The following is a 15,312-nucleotide window of genomic DNA, read 5'->3' as shown; positions in this document are numbered from 1 at the left end:
GGTGATAAATGAGACCTCTAACACACCGGACGGAACTTAGAGACCGGTTTCCCGAGTGTCATCTTGAGGTTGCCCAAGACATTTGCCTCAGTGGCCGAAACGAAGGAAAACACTCCCTTCCCCCCACCCCAAGTTGTTCCAGACTCTGACCCCATGGAGTCCGGCTGAGTGAGGTTTTGCTCCATGTTTTATACTTCATCTAGTGAAGACGGTGAAATTCAGCCCCTTGGTTTGACTTTCCGTTTACGAGAACTCTCTGGTGAGACTCTCTCGGGCTGTCCCCTCTGCCTGGGGGACACCTGCTCAGTCAGGTGGAGGGAGGCCCTGTGCCCGTCAAGCCTGGAGCTTGTTGTAATAATCTCTTTGGAAACGCAGTGGCTGCGTTGCCGGCTATTACGCTGCCATGCGTGCACTCCAGTTTGAAAAATAGGAAACGTTTTCAGTATGGGTTTTTCCCACATTTAAGTCTATGAAAATTCTGCATAGCATAAGATCGAGACATTGTCCCTTTCAGCCCTTGTATTAAAAAGAAAGTCAAATTAATATATGAGAGCGTTTCTTCTTGGCAAAGTTACGGAGGCACCTGGCGAGGGAATGATTCCTGATCTCCAAGAAAAATTACCCATGAGGAGCCGATGACCAATGGTTGTCCAAATGGTTATCAGGCTGTCTAAGGGGACCCCCCGCTGTCTTCCCCTAGGGAGAGATCGGAGAGCCAGGACAGAAGGGGAGTAAGGGGGACAAGGGCGAACAGGTAAGGCACTCCTCAGGTGAGTGGGGATGGCCGTCAGGTCTGGGGGTGCCCTCGGAAGAAGTCACAGCTCAGAGTGATGTGTGAGCATTGCTGACATGCAGAGGACACGGCTGATCGGCTTTTCTCTCCTGTTAAAACACCCCATGTCTATATCCATGTCTGCGTGTGCGTGTATGTGAGAGAAGCTCCTGGAGTGAAAAAGCGAGCAGAAAACATTTACGGGAAATAAAGCAACGTGAACATTTATGTCCCAGAGCTTTTCGGTTGTACAGACGTGCTCGGTGTCCTCCGATGCTGAGCATAGAAGACCATCCTGACAGGGCAGCACCAGGCCCCTGATGACTGTTAACTGTCCCTCATTTGGGGATCTGTCCCTGCCAGTGCCCACTTGGCCACCAGCTCCTTCCCCCCGGCTGTGAAATGTCTGCTTGGCTGCTGCCCGGTGACCCCTTGCACCCACCGCTCTTATTCTAGCCGGTGCTTATGGTCCAGCAGGGCCAGCCACCGGAGCTGTCCCCTCCCGCCCTGGTCAGGCTCTGGGAGAAGAGTGAGCTCCACCCTGTCCTTGTGCCCCTCCCTCTGTGTGGCCTCTTCCCAACAGGGGGATGTTCTCGAGGGTGGCACACAGGGTGTCACAGCACCAGGCAAGTGGGCTTTGGAGTTTGGACCCAACTCTGAAGCCTTGGAGCCTCTGGACCCTCCTTTTTGGAAGGGGGACAGTGACACCCCACCAGGGAATGGTGGGAGCTTGGAGGATGTACAGAGGCTCTAGTGGGCACATTGGTGGCAGCTGCCACATCCCCTGAAACAACACGCGGGTCGAACGGGGAGCCTCACAGACTTCTGGTACCTGTTCTGCTAGTGCATCTGTGTGTCCGATGGATGCTGTCATGTGTGGGGGCTGAACCCAAACCCTAGCACAGCGGCCCCCGGCTGACCAGCCCCTGCTCGGACCTGCCCTGCCCCCCTCCCCGGCCTCGCTGTATTTCCGGAAGCAACCGCACGTCTCTGTCTTCTTCCCCACAGGGTCCCCCCGGGCCCACGGGTCCTCAAGGCCCCATCGGACAGCCAGGCCCTGCCGTGAGTACCCCGACTTCCTGACCCAGAGAGACCCGCCCCCGACCCCCGCTGCTGTTTCCCGGAGCACACGTCCTCACCCGCGGCTCAACTCTCTCCCTGCAGGGGGCTGACGGCGAGCCCGGTCCTCGAGGCCAGCAGGGCCTTTTCGGGCAGAAGGGTGACGAAGGTCCAAGAGGTTTTCCCGGGCCCCCTGGGCCGGTGGGGCTGCAGGTAACTGCCCAGTTTTCCGAGTGGCCAGTGTCCACCTCCTAGGGGGCCTGCCTCATTGCTGCACCCCTGCCCCCCCTGCCTGTCTTTTTTTTTTTTTTTTTTTTTTTTTTTTTTTTAATCTTCATTTTATTGAGATATATTCACATACCACGCAGTCATACAAAACAAATTGTACTTTCGATTGTTTACAGTACCATTACATAGTTGTACATTCATCACCTAAATCAATCCCTGACACCTTCATTAGCACACACACAAAAATAACAAGAATAATAATTAGAGTGAAAAAGAGCAATTGAAGTAAAAAAGAACACTAGGTACCTTTGTCTGTTTGTTTGCTTCCCCTACTTTTCTAGACATCGATCCATAAACAAGACAAAGTGGAGTTTGGTCCTTATGGCATTCCCAATCCCACTGTCACCCCTCATAAGCTACATTTTTATACAACTGTCTTCGAGATTCATGGGTTCTGGGTTGTAGTTTAATAGTTTCAGGTATCCACCACCAGCTACCCCAATTCTTTAGCACCTAAAAAAGGTTGTCTAAAGTGTGCGTAAGAGTGCCCACCAGAGTGATCTCTCGGCTCATTTTGGAACCTGCCTGTCTTTTTAAGGATGGGCCTGCTAGAGTGGGGGCGGAGGGCCCCAAATTGGAGGTGCTGCAAATCCCGATGACTCTGCATATGCCATATTTGCTTCTTTTAATCAGTGACATTTATTTCCACACTCACTGTACAAGATTGGGAAAGTATTAAAAAACTGTAAGAAAGGAAAGAAAAATCACTGCTAACTGGGCCACTTAGAAACAACCAGCTAGAACATTTGGGCACTTTTCTTCTCCGGGCCTTTCCCATGTACATACAAACCTATACATATGCATTTACGTGGTTTTATTTGGCTTTTGCAAAATCTGAATCCTGCTGTATGTACAGAAGGCTCTGTGCCAGCTTTCCCCATTGCATAGTGCGCCGTGGGTTTGGTTAGAGATCGTTCGATATTCTTGGAACACATGGCTTTTTATTTACTCTTGAAAGCCTGACTTTTAATTGTGACCCTGACATTCCAGCGTTTTCCTGAGAGAGTTACTCAGCCTCTGCCCTGCTGCTGGCTCATTAGGGTTCACTGTGGTATGGAGCAGGCAGTAAGCGCCGGTCCCTGTGTGTCTTTCCTGCTTCTCTCGTTACTTCTTTGGGCCATGTTCTGAGAGTCTGGGTCAGGGACGTCTTCACGTTCAGCTGCTCACCTGCAGGTGCATTCTGGCAGCTTTTGGGGGTTCCATGTGAGGCTGGCGGAAACAGGGAGAGGGGGGCATGGGTTTGACTGGCCGGCCCGGCCTGCCTGCAGCGGTTCTGACCCAATTCCTCTCCCCCCAGGGCTTGCCGGGGCCTCCTGGGGAGAAGGGCGAGACGGGAGATGTCGGCCAAATGGTGAGTGTTTTGGGGCATGCTGGCCTGGCTGACATGTTTTGGGGGGCATGCTGGTGTTTTGGGGGGCATGCCAGCATGGCCCGTGCTCAGTGTCTCCCCCCTTTCCTAGGGCCCTCCCGGTCCCCCTGGCCCCCGAGGACCCTCCGGAGCCCCAGGTGCTGACGGGCCCCAAGGCCCCCCGGGAGGCATCGGAAATCCTGGCGCCGTGGGCGAGAAGGTGAAGCTCGTAGCCGGTTAGGGCGCCCCAGCCGAGGCCGCGTTGGGGGGCTGGGGGGGGCGTGTGTGTCGAGGCGTGTTTGCAGAGATGTACTCGGGGACTTCAGGGTTGTTTTGAAATTTAGGGAAAAAGACTCGTGCAGTGGAACTGGGGGCCCTGGCAGGTTTATCCGTGACAGCCTTTTGCAGAATTTCCAAATGGTACATCCCTCAGCAGAGACCCTGCCTCCTTCTCCGAGACACAGCTCTGAGAGAGAGAATCTCTCCTGGAAGTGCTGCAGCTGCTGCACACACCCTCTCCATTCCACACACGTTCTCGGCTTCTCCTAGCTCTGGGCCTTTGGGATGACTAAAGTAGCAGGAAGGGCCTGTGTGCAGGCGTGTGCTGGCGTGTGCAGGCGTGTGCGGGCGTGTGCGGGCGTGTGCTGGCATGTGCGGGCGTGTGCTGGTGTGTGCGTGGTGGGTGGAATGCTGCTGAACCTGACCCCGCTGCGCAGCTCGTGAGTTCCTGAGACGTGAAAAGCACTTAAATTATTTCCTTTGGCTAACCTGGGGCGGGGAATGGATGTGTCTCTAGTCCCTGGCATTCTCTGTACGCTGTTTCCAGAGGTTTCTTTCCTACTGTAGGCCGCTCCCCTGAAGGAAATCTTCCCTCAGTGCTCATTTTCCTGATGAGACCATTGCAGACACGAATGAATGAATGAAGTTATTCATGCTCGGCAGTGTCCCCTCTCTGCGCCCCGTCCTGGCCTCCTCTGTGTGGCTTCGTTTCCCGGAAGATTCTATCCCCATCTCTCCCGTGTTGTCTTTGCTCCTTAGGGCGAGCCTGGGGAAGCCGGCGAACCTGGCCTTCCGGGAGAGGGGGGTCCTCTGGTGAGTGAGTGGGCCCCGGGGCAGGGGCGGCTCTGGCCCTTCGTGGAATCCCTGTGAAAAGTGCAAGAGTGTGATGGAGGGAGTGAGCTCGTGTGTGTGTGCACACGCGCTTGTTCAGATGTGGCGTGGTCAGAGGGCACTCTGCACCAGGACCGGTGCCTGATGGCCGCTCGCCGTCTGCTGTCACACACGTGAGGGAGTCGTTGTCACCATCTGCACCCCTGAGGCCGGACTCCAACTGGAGCCAGTGGCTGGGGCAGCAGCCTGGGGTCAGGACTTCTCATCCCACTGACGGTGGGGACCCCCAGGAGCCATGTGAATTTTTAGATTTTTCTGCTGTGAATAGCAGCAGGTCATTCCCGATGGCAGAGAATTGCTTTTCTGTTTGCCATCCTGATACAGCGACAGCGCCGAGTTTCAAGTCTGCATCCACCTGCTGGGAGATGGGAAGGAACGCTTGTTTGTCGGATGAGCTCTCATTCCGAGGCCATCCTGAGGGAGGGTTTCTGGGTGGTCTCAGGTCCTGGGGGGTCTAGCTGTTCCGTCTTCCCAAGAACCACCAGACATGGGGGTGGGCCCAGGTCCCCCAGCCCCTTGGGTCCGCGCTGCCCACCGTGGAATTCAGGAGTTGGCCCCTCCTGTAAGGAGCCGAGTCCTGGCCGTAAGAGGGCAGTGGGACTCCTGGGCCGGCCGCGTGGCACTGAGGGCACCAGGCCCCAGGTGAGTGCCCGCCGGCCACAGGCTGATGGGCCGGGTGAGATGTGATGGGAACCGGCCTGCTCGGGGGATCTGCCGTGCGGGTTCCAGAGAACATGGGGACTCGCCTTCCCCCACAGGGACCCAAAGGAGAGAGGGGAGAGAAGGGTGAGTCAGGCCCCTCTGGTGCTGCCGGACCCCCTGGACCCAAAGGCCCTCCTGGAGATGACGGCCCCAAAGGCAGCCCGGTGAGTGGCCCTTGGATGCTCGGGGGTCCCCGAGTCTGGGGGCGGGGGGCCTGCCTTCTCGGTCATCCCCGTCCATCAGTGGCTTCCTCTGCCTGGGGAAAAGCTTCACGAGCAGTGTGTGTCCTGGGATAACTCTCCAAAGTCCAGAGGTTTGAAAGACTGGAGAAAGCTCTGGGCTGCCGCCTGGGGAGGACGTCTCCTCTCTGCAGTCTGGGCAGCTGTCCGAGATGTGCTGCCCTGGGGCTCCAGGCTGGGCCTTCCGGGGGCTTCTGAGCAGCAGGTTCTAGCCGTTGAAAGGCCCCCAGGCATGGATGGTGGGCGGGGAGCCTGACCCCATGTGACTCTGGAAAGGAAACTGCCAGCCCCCACCTCGCCAGCTCGTGGCTTATTATGGGGCTCAGACAAGTCACACTCGTTGAAGGGGTTGCCAGGCGGTGCAGTGCACCGTAGATGATTGGGAGAACGTTCTAGCAGCTGGAGGGTGGCAGGAAGTTTGTCTGGGTGCAGCGACAGGCTGGTGGCTTGCGGTCCAGATCACTGGCTGATGACCTTGTGTGTCTGTCTGTCCTGCCAGGGCCCCGTCGGTTTTCCTGGAGATCCTGGTCCCCCCGGAGAGCCCGGCCCTGCGGTAGGTGTCCAAGGCGGCGAGATCCCCGGACGCCCACCCCAGCCGTTCCCCTGCCTCTGCCAGCCCCATTCTTTTTGTCTTTCTGGTTGTTTCTTTGCGATGAGCCTCACGGTGCTCCCCCTTGAGGCACAGCCCTCTCTTGAGAGGTGTCCACATTTTGATGCGTCAGTGAACAAAATGCTTTTTCCGTATCTGAGCAAACTGTGTGCCCAGCGCTGGGAGGGACGTGGATGTTCTGGAAGGGACTGCGGGTGCATTGGGTGTCAGTGGGTGAGCTCAGGGTGCTGCCCAGGAGGCAGCTGGTGACCTGTGTTTGTCCCCACAGGGTCAGGATGGCCCGCCCGGTGACAAAGGTGATGACGGCGAACCTGGGCAGACGGTGAGTCCATCTCGGCTGCACCCTCGGGTTTCCAACCCGAGGAGGCCCATCCCCTGTGTGCTCCTGGGGCTTTGCAGCCTGCTTCGCTCATTTCAGAGCAGAACCCCCAAACCCGTTGCCTCACGACATTGATTCTTAACTGTGACGGGTTGTGGGCTCCCTCTGAGGGTCGCTTGGAAGCTGGAGCCCCTCTGCACAAAAGGAGAACTGTGCATGCAGGTCCCACCAGTAGTTCCCGGTACTGCTCCAGGGACTCCGGGCCCAGCCCCAGACCCAGCCAGAACCTCTGGGGCTCACCTGTGTCTCTGCCCTGAGGGCCAGGGCCTGGCTAGACGGGGCTCATCCCCCTTCCACCCCAAGCGAGATGCCGATTCGTCGGGACACGTGGCTTATGCCACTGAGTTTTTAAGCACCGCTTCGAGTGTGGCTAGGACTCGCTCAGACATGCCCAGCAACCCCCCGCTGCCCTCCTCACCCTGGCACCCGCCTGTCTTGGCAAACTGCTGTCGGGCAATGATGCACCCACTTGCAAAAGCTTAAGTCGCTGACTCCGTGAGCAGCAATGCAAAGAAAGGGTGGAGGACACAGGCTGTGGGGCAGATTCCCTGGAGACAGGCTCCTGCTCCCCCACTTCCTGGCCTGGGTCCTGCTGGACCACTGGATCCTCTCTGGAGGAAGGGGATGCTGGGAACTCCCGCCAGCCAGTCCACACTCGGCAGATGGGGAAGTTTCTCCAAAATGCCGCGGAGTCGGCCATGGTAGAGAATTCCCAGTGGCTTTCCGTGCCAGCTCCACGAGAAGGCAGGGGCACCTCCGGGCGGGGCTGGGCAAGGGGAAAATCAGTCAGAAGGTGACTGCGCCTCGTTGGGCCTGCCTGTCTTCCCCTCACGACCCCAACTCCTAACTGCCCCCCGTTCTCTCTCTGCAGGGATCCCCGGGCCCCACTGGAGAGCCGGGGCCCTCTGGGCCTCCGGGAAAAAGGGTAAATAAACTCGCCGTCCTGTCTGTGCCCCCACCACCCTCTGCCCACCCTGAGTGCTCTGGGCAGCTCGGATGAGGCACCTGCTCCTGCCTGGAGCCTCCTTGCTCAGCTTCCCGCCGCCCTCTCTAATTCTGGCATCTCAGGCTCCGGCATCCCTGACAGTAGCCAACGGCTGATGCCCTCAGCAGTATCCGCTGGGGAGAAAAACACCCCCAAACCTGCACAGCTCCTTTTCCCGCACGTCAGAGCTCCCTGCAAAGTCAGAGCTGATCTGAAACGCGTTTCTTTGCACACGGAACGACCCAGCCATCGGCTGCTGCCACATAAACCGGCTGTGGAGCCAGGGAGATTGGGCTCCCGGGTTGACCAGACGGACGCCTTATCCAGAAGGGGGCTGTTGGGGTCCTCTGGGGCCTGCGTGCCTGTTGGCCGGGGGCCAGGGCTCGCCCCGCTGCCCCCACCCCACCCCCGTCTCTCTCCACACGCCGAGCGCCTGGCTCCCGGGCCTGTGCCCTGCGTGCCCCTCCACGTGCCCCTCTCTTGTTTGTTCCAGGGCCCCCCTGGTCCCGCAGGCCCTGAGGGCCGACAGGGAGAGAAAGGAGCCAAGGTAACGTGTTTTGGGGCCAGGCCAGGACAGTGTCGAGACCTTGCAGGTGGGAGGTGCAGGCGGGACGCTGGGTGGGGCGGGAGGGGAAGTGTGTGCAGCGATAAGAGGGCGGGGGGCCCAGGGCAGACGCCCCGGAAGAGAGCGGGGAGGAGGGCAGGGGGAGGCCTGGCAGAGGGCAGGGGCATCAGGCGTGAACCCTGGTGGGCCCCGGGGCACCACGTCCTGCTTCCCGATGTCAGGTCCCTTTGTCCTGAGGGGGCAGCTCCGTGGGCCCTGGAGTCCACAGGACCCGGGTTGGCCGCAGACGGCTGGGGGAGCTCGGGCTGGTGCTTGGGTGGCTGCACCGCAGCCTCTCGCCCCAGAAGGGAGGGGGTCCCAGCGCCAGGCTCATGGGGCTGAGGGGGAAGGGGCCACTGCCTGCATCACACGGAGCCTGGCACCCAGGGCCCACATGGAGCCCTCCTGGGGTGGGGGCAGCGGGTCCTGGTGGGACCATAAGCTCCCTCCTGGAGACCCCGTGCGAGTAACAAGATGGCCATGGACATCCTCCAGCCCCTCACCTGCTCAGGCCACAGTGCTGACACCACACAGAAGCTCCGTCCGCTGTGATGGGCATGTTCCCAATGGCAGCTGAGACCACTATGTCTCACCCTCACCGCCCTGTCCCTGGTGTCCACTCTGACCGCCCGTCCCCCATTCACTGGGACCGCTGACCACCCCGTCCCCTGTGTTCACTCTGCTTCTGTGTCCATCTGACTCTGTCCCCCATGTCTTCTGCGACTGCCCCATCCCCCATCCGCTCTGACCACCCGTCCCCCGTTTGCTGTGACCACTGTGTCCCTGCTGACCACCCTGAGCCCTGTCCACTGTGACTGCCCTGTCCCCTGTGACGGCCAAATTGTGCCACGGGCCACTGCAGAGCTGGTGGCTGAGGCCATAAGCTGTTGGGCCCAGCTGCGGCAGTGGCCTCGAGGGGTGGGGATCCTCGGCCGCCCCAGCTCTCTGAGGGGTCTCCCTGGGCTTCTGAGCAGCGGTGCCAGCCCCTGGACCCCACCTGTCCTTCCTCACCACCCGGCAGGGAGAAGCCGGCTTGGAAGGCCCTCCTGGGAAGACTGGCCCCATCGGCCCCCAGGGGGCCCCCGGGAAGCCTGGGCCCGACGGCCTGCGCGGGATCCCCGGCCCCGTGGTGAGCGGAGGAAGGAGGGCCGCGGGCGGAGGGGCTGCCACGCGGAGGGCCTCGGGGGTGGGACGGGCCTCAGGGCTCACGCGGGGCCGGCTGTGTTTCAGGGTGAACAGGGTCTGCCAGGAGCCCCCGGCCCGGACGGTCCCCCCGGCCCCATGGTGAGTGGCGCGCAGCCTCGGGGCAGCAGGGGAGGGGCGGCTCGGCTGCCGAAATCCCAGGGGTGAGGAGCCTGAACCCCACATTCTCCCACAGGGTCCCCCAGGACTCCCCGGCCTCAAAGGAGATTCTGGTCCCAAAGGTGAAAAGGTAAGCGGGGGGTTTTCCAGGTGCGCCTCTCGTGCTCGGGGTCAACCTCGAGAGAGCGCCCGCCGCCCTGCATCCTTGAGGGCCTGCTGCAGGGAGCAAGGAGCTCCCCGGCAGACATTGAAATGGAAGCAAATGCTCGCAGTGCTGCTTTGGGGACCCCACCCGGCCGTGAGGGTCCCTGAGCAACGTGGGAAGAGGGCAGGGCCCTTCGAGGGGCAGAGGTTCCGGCGGACGGGTGGGTAGGGTGCCGGGGATGGATGCCCGCCCTGGGCCCCGGGCCTCAGCTGCTGCCTGGAGGAAGGGCAGGCGGAGCTGGGCAGCAGTGCAGCGACCTTTTGTTTTATTTTTTAATCGATGGTGATGTCTTTCTACTTTGATTTATTTACACACGTAAAACATACACGCCAAACCATTGTAGAAAGAAGGCAAGGAGCGGCTCTCTCTTTTCTCATGCAACGTTCATTACCACCACCCACCCCGAATCCCCAAAGCGATGACAGATGGAGGAATCCTTCCGGCACTTTCCACGGGCTCATATAAAGCAAATGAACACATATAAGCACATGTAGAGGATTTTTCTTTTTACAGCCCATAAAAAATAATGGTCGTGTTTATGATTCCCTGCCAGGAGATGAAGTGTTTGTTCCTATGACAGAGCTCACGTGTTTACCACAGAAAAATTGGGAAGTGCATGTACGTTAAAAGATAAACGTCAAAATTATCACTCTGGAAAAGCTGCTTTTATCGTTGTGGTCTCTGTTCCCCCCCATCTGCTCCTTTAGGGCCACTTTTTACCCAAGGGGGACGGACGATAAAGTCTCCGTCACCCGGCCGGGCCAGGAGTGAGCTTCCCTTTCGTGAGATGTCAACTGTGGCCCCGTGCTTTCCAGGGGCGCGGCTGTGCCCCTTGTCTCCACCGACCCCTGTGGCTGGACACAGGCCGTTCCCCTGACAGACGCCCCTCCGTGCCTTTGTCCCCAACAGGGCCACCCCGGCTTGATTGGACTCATCGGGCCGCCCGGCGAGCAGGGTGAAAAGGGTGACCGCGGACTGCCCGGCCCACAGGGCTCGTCGGGCCCCAAGGGAGAGCAGGTGCGTGAGGTGGTGTCCCCCAGAAGCCCCTTGCGGGATGGAAGGAAGAGCCCTGGAGCCCTGAGCTCTCACTCCCAGAGGCGCCGGGCACCTCAGAGCCCGGAAGGATGCCCGTGGTATCCATGGATACCAGCCATGTGACTTGGCAGATGGGGAGCTGGGGCAGAGCACCTTCCGCGTGCCGGTGGGAGCTCAGTCCTCCGTGCCACAGGGTTGCAGAGCGGGGTGTCCCCTGTCAGGATTACTTCACCCCGTCTCCCACCACCACGCGAGCCCCCCGACCCGGTAGATTGCCCAGGAGGCCACCGGTGCATCTCAGCCGTGCTGGCTGGAGGTGTGGGGCAGGGCGGGTTGGCCGCTCGCGTCCTTGCTCCCACTTGGCCCAGGTGTCCCTTCACCTTGCCCCGACTTCCCTGCCAGCACTGCTGGGCATTGGACTTGCAGCCAGGACGCCCGAGTCAGAGCCGTCTCCCCTGTCTGTAGCCGCAATCCCCTTGGTGGTGCTAGGAGGGCGTGGGGCTGAGGAGGATTCTGTGGCCAGGGAGGGGCTGAGGTCCACCCAGAAGCAGAGAGGGGACGGTGGCTGCGCACGCTCCTCTGTCCACCCCACGGTGGAGGGCCACGTCTGCACATCCCCGTCTTGGGAGCTACCACTTCCCGAGCAGGCCGGGATGGTTCCTGCAAAACCGGAGGGAGCCCTGGGCTCCCACACGTGGGCTGAGCCAGAGGGGAGAGGACGAGAGCCGCAGGGTGGGGGGCAGGCTGGGGACGAAGGCACCCCCCACGTTGGGTCCCATGCAGGTTGGGGGGTGATGCCAAAAGAGGAGATCGTTCTCCCATGGCCTGGACCCCTCCTGCTGCCTGGTGTCCCCAGGCCAGGGAGCACTCCCAGGTGAGAGGAACCCAGCGCAGGGCATCCTGCAGCCGAGAGAATCGGAGATGTCCCGGGTCTTCTGTGCCGGAAGCAAGCGCCCCTCTGCCTCCTCCATCCCTGCACTTGTCCCCACCCCGGGGTGGTCTCGGCAGTATGGCCGATGGGGAGCACGGTCAGGGTTACGATGTGGTCTTGAGAATTTGTGGGATTCTTAAAATGATCAGACAGCCCAGCTCCTGCACGATCGGGGTAAAGGAGAAGGCAGTTGCTCTCAGAGTGAAACGTGGCTCTCAGCCTCCCACTGCCGCTGCTCACAGCTTAAACACTAGGGGAACCCCGGTGCCCCCCCAGTCCCCCAGGGGCTCGCGGTGCAGGGACTGGTACCTTGAACAGGGGACAGGGTGAGGCAGCCCGGTGGGCTGTGGATGGGGACAGATGGTGGGGCAAGAGCCCCTCTGTTTCCCAGCACTGCTGTCCTCAGTGGGGCCTCCGGGTCCTGGAGACGCTGGGGGGTCCCTCCAGCCCGGCCGGGACAGCAGGGAGGCCCGATGGGAGAACAGCTGGGACTTAGGAAGAGCCACCAGGAAGGGGCCGGGAGGGCGAGCGAGAGGCTCCACTGATTCCTCGCATTCATCTTCTGCCCCCTTTCTGCTCCTTTGCAGGGTATCACTGGTCCCTCCGGCCCGATCGGCCCCCCAGGGCCCCCTGGCTTGCCGGTGTGTATCTGGGGGTGTTCTGGGGGAGGCAGGAGGCAGGGCTGGGCCTGGGTGTTGGCCTCTGGGGATGGCCGGAGGGTGGCAGGACAGCCCTGAGAGGCACCGGGCCTGGGGACCCCGTGGTGACCTCAAGACTGGGGTCCCCAGGGTCCACTTGCTAATTAACCCCAAATCAGGCTTTTAAATGATGAACGCAAGGAAGTGGGGTTCCTGGGCACAGGTTGCGGGGGGCAGACAGGCAGGGAAAGGCTGTATCTCTAGACGTCTTAGGAGACGTGGCCATCCGTGGGGGAAGGTGAGAGGACTAGTGGCAGCTCCCAGCCCAGACACAAGGAGCTGGGGAGACCCTCTTCGAGGCATCCCCGCCTGGGGCCCCCCTGCCTCCATAGTGCTGTGGGACCCGGGACTGCAGAAACCTCCTCACATCTAGGGTCCCTCCTTCCCTGGACCCGTCAACCTCTGTGCCCCACTGGGGCCAGGGCCCAAGGTGGCCTCGAGCCAGTTGGTGGCTGTCCCTGCCGTGTGCTGTGGGACAGGGCTGGAGAGCACATTTGGGCAGAGCCTTCTGCAGCCAGGCACCCCCTGCTCTCCCTAAATCAGCAGCTTTCGGGCTCGTGAGCCCTCGGAGGGGCCACCAGGGAGGGTGACCTGGGGCAGCTGGGAGCCCCTGCCTGCCTGTGGGGTGAGCAGCACCTGTCCGCGGGCCTCCTCGCCCTGCCCCCATGAGGCAGGTGTGGGCCCAGGTTCCTGGGGTGGAGGGCCGGGCGTGAGGAGGGGCTGGGAGCAGACTGGCCCGAGCAGAACCGAGGGGGCAGGCAGGGCCCATCCACCCACTCACCCTCTGCTTCGCTCTGCAGGGCCCTCCCGGTCCCAAAGGTGCTAAGGGCTCCTCGGTAAGTGGCACACCCCTGGATCTGCCCCCACGCTGCCTCGGAGGGGCCGCCAGGGAGGGTGGGGTGGCCATGCGGGCTGCCGCGGAAACTGTCCAGCCTCATGCACAGTGGCCTGAGCTCTCGCAGGTGTTCCCACTTTCAGAACTGTCCCTGAGCACGTTCCCCCTGGGCTTGTCCTCAGACCGAGGCATTCAGGCCTTGGGAAGGGGCTGGGGGTGGGAACAGGAGCCACAGCACCCTCCTCCCGGCATGTCCCACCCTGTCCTCGTCACGGTGTGAGTGTCGTCCCCTCCACGGAGGCTTCCGGACGCAGTCCTGGGGCTGAAGGTGCCTGTGACGTTGTCTGGCCTCATAACCAGGAGCTCCTTCTCCTTTCCCTCCTCAGGGTCCAACCGGCCCGAAGGGGGAGGCAGGCCACCCGGGACCCCCCGGCCCACCTGTAAGTAGCCTCTGATGACTCAGGAGAGGGGTGGCACGCTGGGCTGGGGTCCGGCCCCCTCCCGGAGCCCTCCCTGATGGCCCTGACACAGCCCCTGTGTGGTGGGGGCTCCCTGCCCGGCGAGAACGGGCCGGCGTGTGCTCAGCCCTGGGCTGCGGGAGGCACGAGGGAGGAGGCCCGGCCCCAGCCCCGAGGCCCAGCTTTCCATCCCACTGCAGATGGGACGTGCATGAGGGGGGTGCCGCTGGCGGCTGGCTCCGGAGGGCAAGGTCCTGGTGGGCAGGAGGGCCAGGCCGGTGTCGGGGCACGGCGCCTCGAGGCCACAGGGGTCGCGGGTAGGAGGAGGGGGGCTCTCAGTGTGGGCAGAACTTGGCAGCAGGGACGGCAGGCGCGGCACGTTCCAGAGACAGCAAGCAGGGAGGAAAGTGGCGCTGAAACAGACGGAGCCCAGGGGGCCCCTGCAGGTGCAGCCCTCGCTGTCCCTGGGCCTCGGGGCCGCCCTCGTCTCCCCCCACCCACCGCTCCCCTCTCCCCGACCCTCCAGGGCCCCCCGGGCGAGGTCATCCAGCCCCTGCCGATCCAGGCTTCCAGAACGCGGCGGAACATCGACGCCAGCCAGCTGCTTGACGATGGGAACGGCGAGAACTACGTGGACTACGCTGATGGCATGGAGGAGATCTTTGGCTCGCTCAACTCGCTCAAACTGGAGATTGAGCAGATGAAGCGGCCCCTGGGCACGCAGCAGAACCCCGCCCGCACCTGCAAGGACCTGCAGCTCTGCCACCCCGACTTCCCGGACGGTAGGGGCGGGCGGGGCTGCCCCCGAGGGCCCAGGCCGGGCAGCGGGCTGTGGTGGGAGGGATGTGGGGGGTCCCCGTCTGGGGACTGGGGGTGCATAAAGCTCTCCCCCTTCTTAATCTCTGGGGGTCATCAAGGTAGTGAGAGGAAGGCTTTGAGGTGGGGCCGATCTGCACCCAAGTCTGCTTAGCCACTTCCAGCTGGGCGACCGGCTTTGCCCTCAGCTGCTTGTCCCTGATAAACAAGGTGGGAGTAAAATGATCTCCTTCTTAGAGAACAGAGTTTAACAAGACAATGCAGAAAGCACCTTTGGCCTGTGTTCCAGTTTGCTAACGCTGCTGTTATGCAAAATACCAGGAATGGACTGGCTTTTATAAAGGGGATTTATTTGGTTACAAAGTTACAGTCTTAAGGCCATAAAAGTGTCCAAGGTAAGGCATCAGCAATCGGGTACCTTCACTGGAGGATGGCCAATGGTGTCCGGAAAACCTGTGTTAGCTGGGAAGGCACGTGGCTTGTGTCTGCTTCCTCCAGGCTGCATTTCAAAATGGCTTTCTCTAAAATGTTGCTCTTGGGGCGTTTGTCCTCTCTTAGCTTCTCCAGAGCAAGTCTGCTTTCAACAGCCGTCTTCAAAATGTTTGTCTCTGCTGCAGCTCTGAGTTCCTTCTGTTTGTCAGCTGTTTTATATGGTCCCAGTTCAATTAAGACACACTCTGAACGGGAGGGGTAACACCTCCATGGAGATTATCCAATCAAGAACTCACCCAGCTGATTGAGTCGTATCTCCATGGGAACACTCAATCAAAAATTCCAACCTAATCAACTCTTATATGTCTGCCACACAAGATTGCATCAAAGAATATGGCTTTTTCTGGGGGACATAATATATACAAACCGGCACAGCCTGGCACA

The 15,312-nt window shown here is 60.7% G+C and overlaps 1 protein-coding gene across 4 annotated transcripts in view; it reads left to right on the top strand.

Annotated features, from left to right (window-relative positions):
- COL5A1 (collagen type V alpha 1 chain) overlaps positions 1-15,312 on the top strand; it is a 177,832-nt gene that overhangs the window by 144,804 nt on the left and 17,716 nt on the right. For all 4 annotated transcript variants that reach the window (XR_005219102.1, XM_037851096.1, XM_037851098.1 and 1 more), the window contains exons 44-62: positions 701-754; positions 1,781-1,834; positions 1,937-2,044; positions 3,417-3,470; positions 3,580-3,687; positions 4,506-4,559; positions 5,396-5,503; positions 6,078-6,131; positions 6,457-6,510; positions 7,439-7,492; positions 8,046-8,099; positions 9,178-9,285; positions 9,387-9,440; positions 9,535-9,588; positions 10,573-10,680; positions 12,217-12,270; positions 13,128-13,163; positions 13,549-13,602; positions 14,147-14,402. Coding sequence is in view for 3 of the 4 variants with exons in the window: in XM_037851096.1 (XP_037707024.1) it covers positions 701-754; positions 1,781-1,834; positions 1,937-2,044; positions 3,417-3,470; positions 3,580-3,687; positions 4,506-4,559; positions 5,396-5,503; positions 6,078-6,131; positions 6,457-6,510; positions 7,439-7,492; positions 8,046-8,099; positions 9,178-9,285; positions 9,387-9,440; positions 9,535-9,588; positions 10,573-10,680; positions 12,217-12,270; positions 13,128-13,163; positions 13,549-13,602; positions 14,147-14,402 (1,480 nt within the window). In the remaining variant the exon portion in view is untranslated. The remainder of the gene's footprint in view (positions 1-700; positions 755-1,780; positions 1,835-1,936; positions 2,045-3,416; positions 3,471-3,579; positions 3,688-4,505; positions 4,560-5,395; positions 5,504-6,077; positions 6,132-6,456; positions 6,511-7,438; positions 7,493-8,045; positions 8,100-9,177; positions 9,286-9,386; positions 9,441-9,534; positions 9,589-10,572; positions 10,681-12,216; positions 12,271-13,127; positions 13,164-13,548; positions 13,603-14,146; positions 14,403-15,312) is intronic.

The sequence above is a fragment of the Choloepus didactylus genome, chromosome 10, assembly GCF_015220235.1.
Source record: "Choloepus didactylus isolate mChoDid1 chromosome 10, mChoDid1.pri, whole genome shotgun sequence".
Classification (NCBI taxonomy): Eukaryota; Metazoa; Chordata; class Mammalia; order Pilosa; family Megalonychidae; genus Choloepus; species Choloepus didactylus.
Note: the sequence above shows the minus strand (reverse complement) of the source record. Positions and strands in the feature narration are given on the sequence as shown.